Below are 17262 nucleotides of genomic sequence, written 5' to 3'. Positions count from 1 at the left end.
TGTACAAGAAAAAAACGATAAAAAAGACGGCATTCAGCTTAAGACAAAGGAAATTGCCACAATGACTGAGGAAGAAAAGCCGCCTCAAGTTCTTACGTTAAAACCTGTACCAAAAATCGATAAAAAAGACGGCATTCCACTTAAGAAAAAGGATATTGACATAATGACTGAGGAAGAAAAGCCGCCTCAAGCACTTAGTTTAAAACCTGTACAAAAAATAGACAAAAAAGACGGCATTCAGCTTATGAAAAAGGAAATTTCCGTAAAATCTAAGGAAGAAAAGCCACCTCAAGCACTTAAGGTAGAACCTGTACTAAAAATCAATACAATAAAAGGCATTCCGCTTAAGAAAAAGGAAATTGCCACAATGACTGAGGAAGAAAAGCCGCCTCAAACGATTAAGGTAGAACCTGTACCAAAAATCTATAAAAAAGAAGGCATTTCACTTAAGAAAAAGGAAATTGCCACAATGACTGAGGAAGAAAAGCCGCCTCAAACAATTAACGTAGAACCTGTACCAAAAATCGATAAAAAAGAAGGCATTCCAGTTAAGAAAAAGAATATTGACATAATGACTGAGAAAGAAAAGCCGCCTCAAGCTCTTACGTTAAAACCTGTACCAAAAATCTATAAAAAAGATGGCATTCCACTTAAGGAAAAGGATATTGACATAATTACTGAGGAAGAGAAGCCGCCTCAAGCTCTTACGTCAAAACCTGTTCCAAAAATAGATAAAAAAGAAGATATTCTGCTTAAGAAAAAAGTAATTTCCATAATATCTGTGAAAGAAAAGCCGTCTCAAACAATTAAGGTAGAACCTGTACCAAAAATCGATAAAAAAGAAGGCATTTCACTTATGAAAACGGATATTGACATAATGACTGAGGGAGAAAAGCCACCTCAAACAATTAAGGTAGAACCTGTACCAAAAATAGAGAAAAAAGAAGGCATTCCGCTTAAGAAAAAGGAAATTGCCACAATGACTGAGGAAGAAAAGCCGCCTCAAACAATTAACGTAGAACCTGTACCAAAAATCGATAAAAAAGAAGGCATTCCATTTAAGAAAAAGGACATTGCCATAATATTTGAGGTAGAAAAGCTGCCTCAAGCACTTACGTTAAAACCTGTACCAAAAATCGATAAAAAAGACGGCATTCCACTTAAGGATAAAGAAATTTCCGTAATTTCTGAGGGAGAAATGCCACCTCAAACAATTAAGGTAGAACCTGTATCAAAAATTAAGAAAAAAGAAGGCATTCCGCTTAAGAAAAAGGAAATTGCCACAATGACTAAGGAAGAAAAGTTGCCTCAAGCACTTACATTAAAACCTGTACCAAAAATAGAGAAAAAAGACGGCATTCCACTTCAGGATAAAGAAATTTCCGTAATATCTGAGGAAGAAAAGCCGCCTCAAACAATTAAGGTAGAACCTGTACCAAAAATCGATAAAAAAGACGGCATTCCGCTTAAGAAAATGGAAATTGCCATAATATCTGAGGAAGAAAAGCCGCCTCAAGCTATTACGTTAAAACCTGTACAAGAAAAAATCGATAAAAAAGACGGCATTCAGCTTAAGAAAATGGAATTTGCCACAATGACTGAGGAAGAAAAGCTGTCTCAAGCTCTTACAGTGAAACCTATACCAAAAATAGAGGAAAAAGTAGGCATTCCACTTAAGAAAAAGGAAATTGCCACAATATCAGAGGAAGAAAAGTTGCCCAAAGCAGTTAAGTTACTTTTAACAAAAACAGACAAAAAAGAAAGTATTCCACTTAAGCAGGAGAAAACTGTCTTGCCATCTGAGGAAGAAATGTTCCCTCAAGAGCATAAGATAAAACCTTTACCAAAAACTGACAAAAAAGAAATTATTGCAATTACAAAGAAGGAATTTCTCTTAACTTCTGAAGGAAAAACTGCTCAAGAGCTGAAGTTGGCACCTGTGTTAAAAATAGACAAGAGAGGGGATGAAAAAGAAGTTATCTTAATTTCCGAGCCTCAAGAACTTACACCTGTGGACAGAATTCCACATAAGAGGAAGGAACATGTCTTAATATCTGAAGACAAATTAAAAACTCAAAAGGTGATGGAAACTCCTGTTTCAAAAGTAGAAGAAAAGGAAGACATCTTATTTAAAAAGAAGGAATTTGCAATAACAGAAGATAAAGATCTGGGTCAGCATCAGCTACATGTGACCCATGAGCCCAAAATTAAAGAAAAGGAACATGATCTACTTAAAAAGCAAATTGAGTTCACTTCTAAAGAATTAGTACCTCAAAAACTTGAGCAAACACCTGATCTTGGCAAGGAAATCGAATACCTTACTCCAAAGACAAAAGAAGCAGTGTTACAGGAGACAGAAATAATACCTACTATGCCTAAAACACTTCCGTCTAAGAAGATAGATGTGGTTACTTATGAAAAGGAACCTCAGAATCAAAAAACAGGGACACTTCCTGGTGGTAAATCTGGAGAAAAAGATGTTCCATTTAAACGGAAACCAGCTGCTTCTTTGAAGAAAAATGACTCTGTGCCTCGTAAGAAGGAGGACACTCTTCTTCCTGCTAAGGATGACCAAGATGTTTCTCAAAAAGGTCTTACTGTTGCAAAAGGTACAATGGCACATGATGCCTTATCTTTCTAATCTTTTCTTAAAATGAACTCTTTACATATAAATCTTCAGTGTTCCCTGTTACATGTTGTCTTACATGTACATACTCTTAATCAGGCGTTCAAAAGCCTGCTCTTAATCCTGTGTCAATGTCCACGTTGAACACTTTTCACTCGCTAGAGTGATATATGTTCACATGTCTACCTGTTTCTTATGCATCTTTCTTGATACTGCGCCTAATAGCCATTTAAATCTTTTAAATTCTTTCGGGGCCAATAGAAGAGCTGCCAAGAAAAATGGATTCTATATTTGTCTCTCCGGAGAAAGTTGAAGAAGCCCAAGGTAGAGCATGAGCTTTACACACCTCAATCATCTTCATTAACCTCTTAAGTTTTGTTCTTTGTCTTCTTTTTTTTATTTTTGCGCATTATGATTTCTTATTGCATGTGTGTGCATTGATTTGTGTTTCGTTTCTAAAGTGACCCATGCAACAAATGAGAATGCCTCAAATATAAACCACAGACTTTGTCTAAATGTAAACAAATCATGTCATCTTATTTAATATTTTATGCGAATTAGCACATATATTCATCACATAAAATAACAACTTTATGGATCTACTTTTTTTTTATTTCTAAAATGATTGTGTAATAATACAAGTTGGAGCCTTGGTTCCAGCACTGTTTGTTAATTAAAATTTGTGTGAAGTTTTGTTTTTAAATGAGTTTTATCAAGACTGTAAAAAAAAATACACAATATAGTTGTTTGGAAACTTCTAGTATATAATATGTTCCTCTTAAAAAAAACATCTTATTTTCTTCTGGATACATATCTCAGAACTTCAGGAATCATCATTGAATCTTCAGATGAAAGTTCAATCTTTGGTGTTTACAGAGAAAGCATCACTCACATCGCACATGAGGGAAAAAGCTTCCGATAAAGAAGTACCTTCTGAAAGAATAAAAGAGGGCAACTACATCAAAGAGGAGGCCTCTCTTAGTAAATCCTGGCCCATAAACCAAGGACTGATTGATACAGTGGAAGAAAGTATTTTCCATAGACATGTCAATGAAGATCATCAAATTCCTATGCAAACTCTTAGTGATGTAATCGCATCAGATGAGCCGCAAAGTGATACTAAGAAAGGAAAAATTCGAGAGAAAAATATCAGAGTAAAATCTTCTAAAGAGCCTCTTGGAGAGCAAATGAAAACCTTTCAAGAAATTGAAAAAGAGTTTGACCAAGAAGATGATGGTATAAGGAAAGCCATGGGTGGTTTAGAGAGACAGACCAGCTGTTATAAAAATCAATTAGAGGATGATCAGGTTCCACATTTAGAAAGTCTTCCAAGTATAAATAGAAGCATGGAAAAAGTAGAGAAACAAGAATCAAGGGAATATAGTATGGAGGAGGCTATTGAAAAGAATGTTAATGTAACAGTGAAAGACAATGGAAGTAAGGTAACTAGGTCAAAAAGGATATTATACTCTTTGAATGATAGTGAAAAACCTGGAAATCTAGCCTCATCTAAGGATTACTTAGATTCTAATTTAAAGGAAATTTCAGCACCACCAAAAATAGACATGCCAATGGCAAAGAATAAAGCCTCAGTAGAACCAACAGATCAAACTTTAGTAACTGGAGATGCCCAGTTAATCAGTGGGATCAAATCTTTAGCTAAGAAACCTGAAAGAACAGCTCAGACAGGTGAGGCAAAAGATCTTAAGGAAAGTAAGCTTAGTTTAATAGATATCTTAGCAACAGCTAAAGATATAGGACAAGATATTCCTCGAACAGACAAGAGGTCCCCCATTCTTAAGGCAGAGTGTCATGCAGGTATCGAGAGCAGGATAATAGATGGTAAAAAGCCTATGGATGCAACAAAACTAGAACATGTTAATAAGAAAGATTTTTGGCCTTCACAAGAAACTGAACAAACAGCACAAGTGCATGTGCTTTCCAGAGACAGTCCATCATCTGTCTGTGCTGATTCTAAAAAAATTAAACCTAACAGTACTGTTCAGCCATATTTACTAGTGAAAGAAGATACAATAATTAGTCATCCAGAAATATCTGATGAACAATCAGATGTTGTGTGCTCTGAGAAAGTATGTTTGCCAAAACATCTAGATGATAAGCTTAAAGATACACCTGTTAAAAGTGAAGAAAGCAGTCTAGAATGTAGAGAAAAATACAAAAAGGATGAAACACTTTCAACACAGACACATATTACTCCTTTGACATCATATGAGGAATCAGTATCTCTTAACAACAAATCGTTCAACCTGGATGAAGATGTCTATCAGGGGCCAGAACCCTTCACAGAAGAAACCACTTTCAAAAAGATAAATTCTGAACAGGCAAAAAGGCAGCCTGAAATAGACACCTTTGAAAGTAACGTCACAGAAGAATCAACCCTTCCCGATGTGAGATATCAAACGAAGCATAGACAGGATGAAATTGTGCAACCTATCAAACAAACACTGGAGAAAATCAAGAGAACATCTCATTTTGAAGAAGAACTAAAAGATAGAATCATACTTTCAGAAGCAGACAGCAGAACTCCAGAAATCTTCAAAATTGTTAAACCTCTTGCCAGCAAATCTTACCAAAAGGGTATGCCTTTAAAAGAAACCCCATTAATGAGTCAAGCTTCAAATCTTGGGCCATTAAAGGAGGAATCAATACCTACTAATAAGGATATTCCATTTAGTAAAGTGCAAAAATTATTTCAACTGAAGGAAGATGTACTCGAGGGAGCAGAATGTTTCAAAGCAGAAACATCTTTAAAAAATATTCATTTTAAAGAGGCAAAATGTCTGTCTGAAATAGACACATTTGATACTAATGTTGTCACAGAAGAATCAAACCTTTCAAAAGTGAGATATCAAATGGAGCCTACAAAGGACCACTCTGTGCAACCTATCAAACAAGTTGTGGAAGAAGTCAGGAAGTCATCTCCTTCTTCAGAAGATCTAAAAGAGATATATGCTGAAGGTAAAGAATTACTAATACTTACAGAAGAATGTAGCAAAACCCCAGACATCAACCAAACTGTACAATCCAAAGACAATGAAACTTACAAAAAGGGTATCACTTTTAAAAAAGTGCCTTCACCATTAATAAGTCAATATGAGTCTACACAGGACCATACTGTGCAACCTATCAGACAAGCTGTAAACAGAACTGAGGAGTTACCTTCTGCAGAAGATGTGAAAAATAGAGATGTTGAAGGTGAAGACTCGAAAATCCCAGAATTTTCCCAGATCACACAGCCAAAAGACGATGAGGCTTACAAAAAGGGTATGCCTTTTAAAAAAGTGCCTTCACCATTAATAAGTCAAGCTTTCTCAAAAGATCATAGGCCATTAAAGGAGGAATCAGTAGCTCCTAATAAGGATATTACATTTACTAAAGTGCAAAAGTCTTTGCAAATAAAGGAAGATGCAACGGAAGGATCTTTTAAAAATATTCTTTTTAAAGAGGGAAAAAGTCAGCCTGAAATACACACTTATGACGACGACTTTGTTTCGGAAAAATTTAAATTTCCTAAATATCAAGTCAAGCAGGACCACTCTGTGCAACCTATTGACGAAGCTGTGGAAGAACTTAATAAATCATTTACTGAAGTAGATGTGGAAAATCAAGGCGAAGAACCAATATTGTCCGAAGAAGACAGTGAGACCCACAAAATTCACAAAACTGTACAACCTAAAGACAATGGATTTTTGAAACAAGCGCCATCAACGACTACAGTTTTGTCAAAGGATGACAGGACATTTCTGTTGAAAGATTCTGATCAGACAACGAAGCCCGTACCACATGATGAGAAGAATCTTATAAAACCAGATCCTATTTCAAGTATTAGTGAAAACATGGAAATTGTGATGAAACCAGTTAAAATCATGAAGCAAACGGAAAAGGAGAAGTCATACTTATATAAAAGATGTCAGGAGGAGAAACCTCTTCATTCAGAGGATGTAATATTACCCTCAAATGAAAATGGTGAACTGCCTAAAAATCTTCTAAAATGCCGAGATGATCTTGAGGAAGAAGATCCCACTAAATCACACAAACTGTCTGAGACACCAAAGGGTGATTCTGAAGATGATACATTTCTGACAACTGAACCATTTCCATGCAGTAAAAAACGTACCCAAGACTATACAGAACCCTCTTTGGACAAAAAAGAAATCAAGCTTAAAATCAAGCCTCAAATCTCAAAGCCGGATCTTATACAACAACAACAACAACAACAACAAGAATGTAATCTTCCAGTAACAACAACCTTGAGAGGTATTGGAGATATGGTCTTGCGTGCTTGTTGTATCAAGAACTCTTACACACTTTTTCCCACTCTTGCGCACTGTTAACATTGAGATTGTTGTTATCCAACAGTCCCGCTGTGTCTTGTTATTGTGAGAGAATGACTGAAACGTGGTCCATATGCACTTTAAATCACACTACACCGTTGCACTCTTTAAAAACAAGCCCTTTTCATCTGAAAAACAAACTTTTTCCATCACTGTCTGTTTCATTGTCTGTATGTGTCACTGCACTTGTATGAACTTTTCACTGTTGGATCACTCAGTGGATTCACACATGAATATTTGAAAGCAATTATACCTTCTAACTTTATTTTATATGTAATGTTCTTAAGTTCCTGAACCTGAGAAGAAGGTTCCTTCAGAAAAACCAGCCATTCCATTGAAAAAGGAGAAAGTTGCACCTACAGGTACTAAATTATTTTGATCAGGCGATCATTTTTGGTTGTGTGTTCTTTTGGTCTGGTCTCTTTTAATGTGTTGTCTTTTTTCTTTTTTTTCTTTAAAACTAAAAATCTCTTTTTTTTACATTTTTTTCAATACTGGCTTGATAACCTGGACATACTTTTTCCACAGTTGAAAAGAAACCAACTCCAACTCCTGTAAAGAAAATTTCTCAAGTAGAAGGTACTTTAATATTTGTCTTGTCTTGAATCTCATCTCTTATTAATATTTTGTATTCAATATTAACATATACTTTTGTGTGTGTCTTTTTTTACTTATAATACTAGTACAGTATATATATATATATATATATATATATATATATATATATATATATATATATATATATATATATATATATATATATATATATATATATATCTGTCTACATCCTCATAGATGCATTAATGTTCTCTGTTAACTTAACTGTCTGTCTGTGCATATCTTTAGGATCTTAATACATGCTTGTGATCTGGCACAAACTTCTCTCTTCAGTGGCATTGCAAATTATTAGCATATTGTCTGACTTAAATGGTGCACATTTAAAAATAAAGCACCATCTGAACATGCAGTTGTGCTACAAGCAAAGAACTTTCCTTCACTTGAATGCAGTTCATTATGAAATTCATCTTAAAGTACACATTTCTCTATGTTACTAAAGAGGTTTGGTGTCTAAATATATTGATTGGCTTGTGTGGTTGTCTTTGTGTTGTTCATGTTACTTTTTGCATTTATTTTTTATTGCTATCTAAAGTCCAACATAACAACAGCCGAGAAGGCTGCATCTGTAAAACATCCACCCAAGCCAGTACATCAGTCATTCTTAAATCCCTGGTATAAAGATGGCTAATCTTCAGAAATAAGAATCCTCCTAAATCAACTAAGTGCAACCTTAGTGATTTGCTTCTTTTTAATTGTACATACTTATTGTCATCAGAGATTTCAAATATTCTTACTTAAATTGATCTTTAGATCATTATTGCCTTGTCTGAAGCATTCTTAAACTTAGTGTACACTATGTATACTATTTTAAGTTCAAGAAAAGAAGAAAAGGTCTTAAGACAGAAACGCTAGCAGAACAAGCAGAAGATTACATTCTTACTGGATCACTGGATTGCTGAAGAATGATCTTTAATATGAAAATCTTGCATTTCATTGACATTTCTTCTCAATTATTTTGAAGTACCCACACCACAAGAACCCAGTGTACCAAAACCAACTCCAAAAGAAGATCAGATACATCTTGATCAACAACCCAAAGGTATCAAAGGTGGACTCTCTTGACATTCCAAATATAGTTTTTACAAATACAATTTACACGTTCGTCATCTTACACACGTATCTTACAAAAACTCTTCTTTTTTTTCTTCTTTTTTTCATCTTACAAAACTCTCTTTTTTTTTATTTTTGGCGAAAGTAAACATCACTTAGCAATGTAGATCACCAATGTTTGATTGGGCAATAATACATAATCCAATATCCCCTTTGCATGAATCTGACATGTATCCATGTCTTTTCTTTATCTTTACTATAATCTCTATATCTAACACTATATGGCTATATTTTTAAATCAGATGGTGAAATGGAACCAGTTTCTGCACCTGAAAAGACACCAGTGAAAAAAGGTAAGAATAAAAGTGATTCCGCTCTCAGTGATATTTTTGTCATGATAAAAGTGTTTTGAATTATGCACCTAAATCTCTTTGATATGTTTCTCATACTGTAGGTTTGGGCACAATGATGTTTCGTATTGTTGTGTACTGTCATTCTTTTATATTGTCTTCTGTTGTTGCCAATCTATGTAGTTTGTTATGTTATGTCCTTTTGAAGATTTATACGTCCAAATGATCTAGATGACATGTTACTGTGTGTGTCCTGTTGGGTTTTGATTGTATTTGTTCATTTGTTGTTCGCTACATAATGTGTGTAATTTTCAAATCTAAAGGGAAAATTCTTATAACTGAGGAAGAAAAGCTAGAAATGCCAACTCTAAAGAAAGCGACAAGGATCTCTAAAGATGCACATGAGGAACAGGAAACAGTGAAACTGAAGAAAGTTTTTAAACCTTCACCAGAAGTACAAGAAGAAAGCAAAAAGGTCTATGCTGAAGCCACCTCTATGGTTTTAATAACTGAGAGTTTGGAGGCTGAAAGGCATTTTGAGAAATATGAACGCGTAAAAAGAACTGAAATACCAAAACCTGAAAAAGACAAAATGACACCATTAGAGACTAGGAAAGAACCAGAAAAGCCAAAAACAGAAGATGCAGAGGTGGAAAAACCAGATCAGAAGAAAATAGCAAAGATTCCAAAACAAGACGTGCCTGAGGAACCTGGCCTTGCTTTGAAGAAAGTGAGGAAATTACCTTCTGAAACAAAAGAGCAAGAAACTGTAAAATTAAAACCCTTTGAAAAACCTGGAAAAGCAGCACCTGAACCAGCAAAAGACACTAAAAAAGAACCAACAGAAAAAGAACCTGTATCTTTCCAAAAAGGCAGAGAACCTATTAGTTTTGAGAAAGGTGAAAAACCTCCCAAAGCTGATGTGCAAATAGAGCCTGAGGTCACCAAGAAACCAACAGAGCCTCTTAAGCCTGATGAGAAGAAGCCGGATGAAGCTGTACGTAAACCTGTTGAGAGACCTAAAAAAGATGAACAAGCAAAAGAGCCCGATACACCCTCATGGAAAGGCAAGAGAATCCCAAAACAAGATGAGGAACCTGAGAAGGTTCAGCTAAAGCCATTCAAGAAGCCTTCAGCTAAATCACCAGCAGAAAAAGAAGCTCCTGAACCGAAGGAACGACAGCCACTAGAAATATCATCACCCAGTCGGACACCAAAGACTGAGCTCGTAAAGGAACCAAAAATCCCACAAAAAGAAGCGGAAGTTCCTGAAAAAGATGTTCCTGAAAAAGAGCCACCTGGGTTGCCTAAAGTAGAAGAAGAGAAGGAAATTCCCAAAAAAATAACTCCTGCACAAAAGCAGGTGACTCCAAAGAAAGAGGAAGAGAAGAAACCTCTAGTGACCAAAAAGGGCAGTTTGCCAAAGGAGCCTGACAAAAAAGAAGAAGTTAAACTAAAACCTATTGAACTGGCAAAGAAGGGTTTGGAGCCTAAAAAGACTCCTTCACCCAAGGTGACTCCAGCAGAACCAAAAGAACTAGCACCGTTAGAAAGGAAGCCAAGTGTGGGTGTGGCTAAGAAACCCCTTCCTGAAAAGGTTTCCCCCAAGGACTCCATAGAAAGTGTTACACTGAAAAAAGTCCCTAAGAAACTTTCACTAGAGAAGAAAAAGCCTGATGAGATTCCTGCAGTCAAGGGAAAAGAAGAGATTCTCTTAATAAAAGAGCTGTCCCCTAAAGCTGTGGAGTTCCGAAAAGTCTCAACACAAATGGAAGAAGAAGTATTTGAAGAGGAGATGGCTGTGGTTGAAGATGAGGAGGAAGAAAAGGCATGGGGATGGGAGCTTTCGCCTCAGGATAGTTATGCTTCTGAAGATACTGAGTATTTGGAAGAAGATACGCTTGAGACTGCTGGTGTACCAGGAGGTAGACGAGGTGAGAGGGTGACTGTGGCTCCTCACCAGTAAATGTTCTTTTAATCCCAGTCTTTTATCCCATTCTCCAGAAACCAATCTTTTTTTTGTTCTCCGAATAATCATCCAACCCATCTTCATACCCATTATGAAAAACATTCTAAATGTTGTCCGTCTTCATCCATGCCAGTCTTTATAGTGGAACGCATGCTGACTCTTAACATCTTCCCATCTTCTTAAATGTGTGTTTGTCCATTTTGTGAGTTAACCATGGGGGTGGGATGGGGGTTAATACTCATTGGTGCCATCTTTTCATATATTAATGAAATATAATCTAAGTGTGAATCCATTCATTTGTCGCATGTTTATCATCCTCATGTATCATACATTATCTTTATTCCATTTCATCAAGATTTCCCATGTTGCACATATATATATATATATATATATATATATATATATATATATATATATATATATATATATATATATATATATATATATATATATATATATATATTCAGAAGTAACTAAACACATTTTATGAATGGAAACTCATTTTTGACAATTGTGTTCAGACGGAAAACCAAAAGAGGAGACTGCCGGAAGGGGTCGTGGACTGAGACGTAAGTGTTTTAGAAGCTTCATTATTTTTTTAAGTGAAAATAAATCCAAAATGTAGAAGTGTAGTTTTATAAGTACATAATAAAAAACCCTACAGCTAATAGACTGTACATGATTTCACCAAAGGGTCACAAAGTGGCTTCCGGGATGCAAAATCTTTAATCTAAACAAGGCTGTGAATGTGTTAATAAAAGACTAAGACTAGAATTGTATGTGAGACCAGAAGTCATAGACAAACATATGTGTAGTGTGAGAGTTATTAGCAGGTTTACATTTTTTTATTTCACTTTAGTAGACAATTATTGTTGCATATGTGTTGTGTTTTTTTACAGTATTACAAAAGTATTACAACAGTAAAAATAACTTGGGTTCATTATATACTGGCCACAGTTACATAGAATAAGTCACTTGTCAACATATTTCTATGTTAAGTTGATTTAATGTACTGTAGGCTTAAGATTTAGATACAGTTGTGGCCATTCTCAAAATATAATATATTCATCTGTGACAGAAATTTATACAGAAAGTGAAGGCAATAACATACTTTCATTAGGAAAAACAAATCTCATAAGTAATTAAGATAAACACATTTTTCACTAACATCCAGCACCCATAATAATTATATTTTATCCACTGGGAATTTGTCACTTTTGATTTTGTCCTACATTTAAAACATCCGTAATCAGTAATTCTTTATGCTTTTAAAACTAAATTTGTTTGTTTTATTCATTTCAATGCATGCATTTCTTCAACATCACCTGTTGGCAAATCTTTAACAGTCTATTTGAATTACAGCAAAACAAACACCTTCTCCTGGAGATGTTGGACGAGGAAGAGGACTGAAACCTGGTGCTGGTGGTGAAAAACCTCCAGGAGAAGCTCCATTTGAATACACACTTAAGGCTGTTCCTCTAAAGTTTATAAAGGAGCTTAAAGACATTGTGTTGCAGGAGGCTGAGTCTATTGGTTCCTCTGCTGTCTTTGAGTGCCAGATTTCTCCTTCTACTGCCATTACATCATGGATGAAAGATGGAAGTAACCTAAGAGAGAGTCCAAAGCACAAGTTCACTTCTGACGGAAAAGACCGCAAACTAGCCATTATTGATGTCCAGCTGTCTGACACAGGGGAATACACATGTATTGGCAAGCTAGGAAATAAAGAGAAGACCTCTACTGCCAAACTTATTGTTGAAGGTAATATATGCTGATGTGTTTTCATATATGTTTTGTTTGGTCCTTTTGAATGGAACACTTTTGTGTTCTAAGTTTGGTGTGGTTCTTTATGCAGGTGTGAACAAAGCAATCACACTAGGGTGCCAAAATAATTGGTCAGAAAATGTTTGGAAGAAATTGTATCAGTCCAACTACAAATTAACTTTCATGTTTTTTATTCGATTCTAAATGATACTGACTGGTCGAAGGTGATCTAATATACCTGATTTTTTTTTTTTTTTTCTTTTTTTTTTTTTTATTATTGTAGAGAGACACAATCTGAGCCAAAGTTTAGATTTAAAGCTCTGCAGGATTATTATTTTTTTTTTTAAGGAATACTTTATTGATCACAGGAAATCGCTATTTCTTTGCATACCCCTGTGATGTAGGAAACTAGGGTCAGAGCATAGGGTCAACCATGTTACAATGCTTTTGGAGCAAAGAGGGTTTAGGGCCAAGGTTTAAGGCAGCTTGGTGATATCGTGGCTTGAACCCCCAAACTTCTGATTAGTAACACAGAGTCTTGATCACTGAGCTACTACTTCTATTTCTCTCTGTTGTGACTGATTTTTTTTTTTTAATACAGTTTTTTGTATAAATAGTTTTTTTTTTCTTTATGATTTTGATGTATTGTAGATTCATCATTAAATTGAATAAAGTCTAATACACCATGATTCAAGGACTATGAATTTTACACATTGTGAATATAGAGAAGGTTGATCTCCTGTATTTCTTTTTGTAGAGTTGCCGGTGAGATTCACAAAGAACCTAGAAGAGGAAACTACTGTAATTAAGGGACAGCCCATGTATTTGACCTGTGAGTTAAGCAAAGATAGGAATGTGATTTGGAAGAAGGATGGAAAGCCACTTAAAGAAATTCCTGGCAAGATTGCCATCAATGTTATCGGTCTACAACATGCCGTAACAATCCAGGATGCAAACGATGATGATGCTGGAGTTTACACATGCGAGTGTGAAAATCTTAAAACTCAGACTAACGTTAAAGTCATTGGTAAGTACAAATAAACCCAGCAGTGTTGTATATCCACTTAAGCTGGCAAAATTGTATTGATTCTTTATTTTTTATTTATTTACAGAAATTATCAGAGACTGGTTGGTGAAACCATTGAGGGATCAGCATGTGAAACCAAAGGCCACTGCTACCTTCAAGTGTGAGCTGGCCAAAGACACTCCCAACTGGAAGTGGTTCAAGGGAGATGAAGAGATTCCAAATGAACCCACAGATAAAACTGAAGTCAAGAAGGATGGAAAAGACCTCACTCTGACTATTAAAAATGCTCAACCAAATGATGCTGATGAGTATGCCGTTGAAGTGGAAGGCCGTAGATACCCAGCAAAACTTACACTTGGAGGTTTGCGATAGTTTTACAATTATTTTTCTTTAATTAATATGTAAAACTATATAAACATTATATTGCATATTGTCTAAATATAATGACCTATATAGAATATTAATATTTAATATACACTTTTGTGAAAATACAGAGCGTGAAGCTGAGATCCTGAAACCCCTGGCTAGTGTGGAAGTGGTTGAAAAACAGGAGGCCAATTTCGATACTGAAATCTCAGAGGAGGATGTACCTGGAGAATGGAAACTTCAAGGGCAGGTTCTTACAAGATCACCGGTAAGACTTTTGAAAAAACAGTATTTTAAATGGTTTAATTTAATATTGAATATATGTAAACTATAAACTGTAATGTTGAACACATTTTAATTTGCATTTCTTTTTTCAAGACATGCGACATCAGAGCAGAAGGAAAGAAGCGTTTCCTTACTTTGAAAAATGTTCAGCTTGATCAGGCAGGAGAAGTAACTTACCAAGCTCTGAATGCCCTCACAACTGCAATGCTTACAGTGAAAGGTATGTTAATTAACAAAAGAGAACAAAAACATTGATGTTTGCATGGTTGTAAGTAATTTTCCTGGATAATTTCCATTTAAATTCCCAGAAATTGAAATGGACTTCATAGTACCACTGAAGGATATTACAGTGCCTGAAAAGAAACAAGCAAAGTTTGAATGTACCATCACTAAAGATGTGTCCAAAGTGATGTGGTATAGAGGATCTGATATTATATCACCAGACCAGAAATATGACATCATTGATGATGGAAAGAAACACATGTTGGTTATAAACCAATGTGAATTTGATGATGAGGGAGATTACAGTATTGAGATCTTAAACAAAACATCAAAAGCTAAACTGACAGTGGAAGGTAAGTCATGGTTCAAAATGATGCATAATGTTTCAGGTGTTGGAATCATCCAGTGCTTTTTCTGGCATGCTAATACCTAACTCAACAAATTGTGTATTAAAGGTATTAGACTGAAGTTTGTATCGCCAATGTCGGATCAGACCGTGAAGGAAGGTAATACGGCTCGGTTTGAGATTGAGCTCTCTCACGAAAATGTGCCAGTGACTTGGTACAAAAACGAAACAAAACTCCATCCGAGCAGAACGGTTCTTACTCATGTTGATGGAAAGAGACATATATTAGAAATCAGAGAAACCACTCTAGATGATACTTGTGAAATAAAGGCAGAGGCTAAAGGAATATCAACTACTGCAAACCTGACAGTACTAGGTAAACATTTTGGATGATTTGTCCCGTTGTGTTATTTTATTCATTTTAACTACTGATCTTCAATGAAGTGAAATATATGATTTTTTCATTTGCTCTCGTCTTAACAGAAAGTGACGTAGATCATATGCAATAGCACTTACTGATATTTCTGTTTTCAGAGAGAGATCCCTACTTCACAGTCAAACTTCAAGACTACACTGCAGTTGAGAAGGACGAGGTCACACTTGACTGTGAGCTGAGCAAAGATGTTCCAGTCAAGTGGTTCCATAATGAGACTGAAATTAAGGCATCTAAGATGGTTTCCATGAAGGTCGATGGTAAACGAAGAATTCTCCAGATTAAGAAAGTGGAGAACAAAGACAAGGGCCAGTATGTTTGTGACTGCGGAACAGACAAAACAAAGGCCACTGTGAACATTGAAGGTAAAGAGCCTACAATGCTCCACAACTGTCTATTTATTTTTTTATGCAATCATTACACACCACTAGTAAAATGTTTTATCAGAGGTGTAGATATTACCTGAAAATCATACTTGAGTGATAGTTATAGATACCTTACTGTACAACTTCAACATCTATTACAAGTTCAAAGTCAACAATTCCAATATGACTTGAGTAAACATTTTAGAATATCTGATTTGATCAGTACTTGACTCATATTAAAGGCTCGAATATACACTAGTCCTCAACACCAAGACACAGTTGATTTGTGAGTTCAGATTGAACACCTCAACACCAACCAAAATTGAGACAAAAGCCTCTTCACTAATAGTTCAATCAAGTCAGTCAAAAATAAAAACCAAAGTACTACAGCAATCTTTCAAAAAGGTATTTAAAATCCACAAATAAAATGACAATATCATGTCACGGAGTAGAAGAACAAATAATATTCAATGGACAAATACATTTAAAATAAATCATTTTCGATAAAGTAAAACCAAAATTATTATTTTTTTTTTTTACCTTTTTGGACTGAAAATAAAGCCAGCAGTGCTAAAATGTCACTCACATGTAGCATATGTGTGTAGGGGAGTGTTGAGCCCTAATGATCTTTAACAGTGGTGCAAAATGTAATCATTAGCAGTCATTGTCAATTAGAATATAGTGGAGTAAAAAGTACATATATTAAATCATAAATGTAGTTGTGGAGAGTAAAAGATGCTCATATATTTGATATTCAGTAAAACTAGAAAGTAACCAAAAAATAATCAAGTACAGTAACAGATAATATAAATAGTAGAATTAAATGGAGGCATAATAAAATGGAAAATACTTAAAACCACTGTGTATTATATATAGCACACTCAAGTGTGCATACACCAATCAGCCATAACATTAAAACGATTGATAGTTAAGTGAGGTAAAATTTTGAAGGTTGGATGACTGGGTCAGAGCAAAACGGCAGGTCTTGAGCTCAGTGTTTAGTATCTGTCAATATGGCCAAGAAAGGACAATAGGTAAACCAGTGACTGGGTCAATCATTCTCAACGGTCACTGATTGCACATAGTAGCTACTAAAGTGGAAATTGCTGAAAAAATTTACGTTGGCGCTAACAGAAAGGTATCAGAAATTTATTAATAAATGGTTGAACCTCATGATGTAATGCACCCAATAATCAAAAATATATCTACATTTAATTAACTTGCTCACCAGCATTCACTGTAATTGCTATTAAAACATCAATGATTGTGCCACCATATTGATGTTAACTCTTATTTTCCAGCTCGTGACATTAAGGTTGTTCGCCCCATGTATGGTGTTGAGTTGTATGATGGTGAAACTGCACGTTTTGAAGTGGAACTCTCGGAGGATGACGTTCATGGCCAGTGGAAGTTGAAGGGAGAGGTTCTTTCTCAGTCACCGGTAAAGAAAAAAATAAGCACTTCCATAAACTGGCATTTTTGAAAA

General features: G+C 35.3%; 1 protein-coding gene across 29 annotated transcripts in view; it reads left to right on the top strand.

Annotated features, from left to right (window-relative positions):
* The window catches only part of ttn.2 (titin, tandem duplicate 2), a 179061-nt gene that overhangs the window by 74053 nt on the left and 87746 nt on the right, over positions 1 to 17262 (top strand). For 22 of the 29 annotated variants that reach the window (XM_083536168.1, XM_083536178.1, XM_083536167.1 and 19 more), the window contains 14 exons: positions 7269 to 7343; positions 7510 to 7560; positions 8952 to 9002; positions 9323 to 10933; positions 11490 to 11537; positions 12331 to 12729; positions 13490 to 13759; positions 13845 to 14120; positions 14254 to 14393; positions 14504 to 14630; positions 14719 to 14985; positions 15088 to 15354; positions 15513 to 15776; positions 17078 to 17217. In XM_083536168.1, the coding sequence (XP_083392294.1) occupies positions 7269 to 7343; positions 7510 to 7560; positions 8952 to 9002; positions 9323 to 10933; positions 11490 to 11537; positions 12331 to 12729; positions 13490 to 13759; positions 13845 to 14120; positions 14254 to 14393; positions 14504 to 14630; positions 14719 to 14985; positions 15088 to 15354; positions 15513 to 15776; positions 17078 to 17217 (3986 nt within the window). The remainder of the gene's footprint in view (positions 1 to 7268; positions 7344 to 7509; positions 7561 to 8951; positions 9003 to 9322; positions 10934 to 11489; positions 11538 to 12330; positions 12730 to 13489; positions 13760 to 13844; positions 14121 to 14253; positions 14394 to 14503; positions 14631 to 14718; positions 14986 to 15087; positions 15355 to 15512; positions 15777 to 17077; positions 17218 to 17262) is intronic. The other 7 variants (XM_083536164.1, XM_083536163.1, XM_083536162.1 and 4 more) reach the window with 3 other exon arrangements.

This window comes from Silurus aristotelis (genome assembly GCF_946808225.1).
Source record: "Silurus aristotelis genome assembly, chromosome: 3".
NCBI classification, from domain to species: domain Eukaryota; kingdom Metazoa; phylum Chordata; class Actinopteri; order Siluriformes; family Siluridae; genus Silurus; species Silurus aristotelis.
This window is presented reverse-complemented; position numbering and strand designations above follow the sequence as displayed.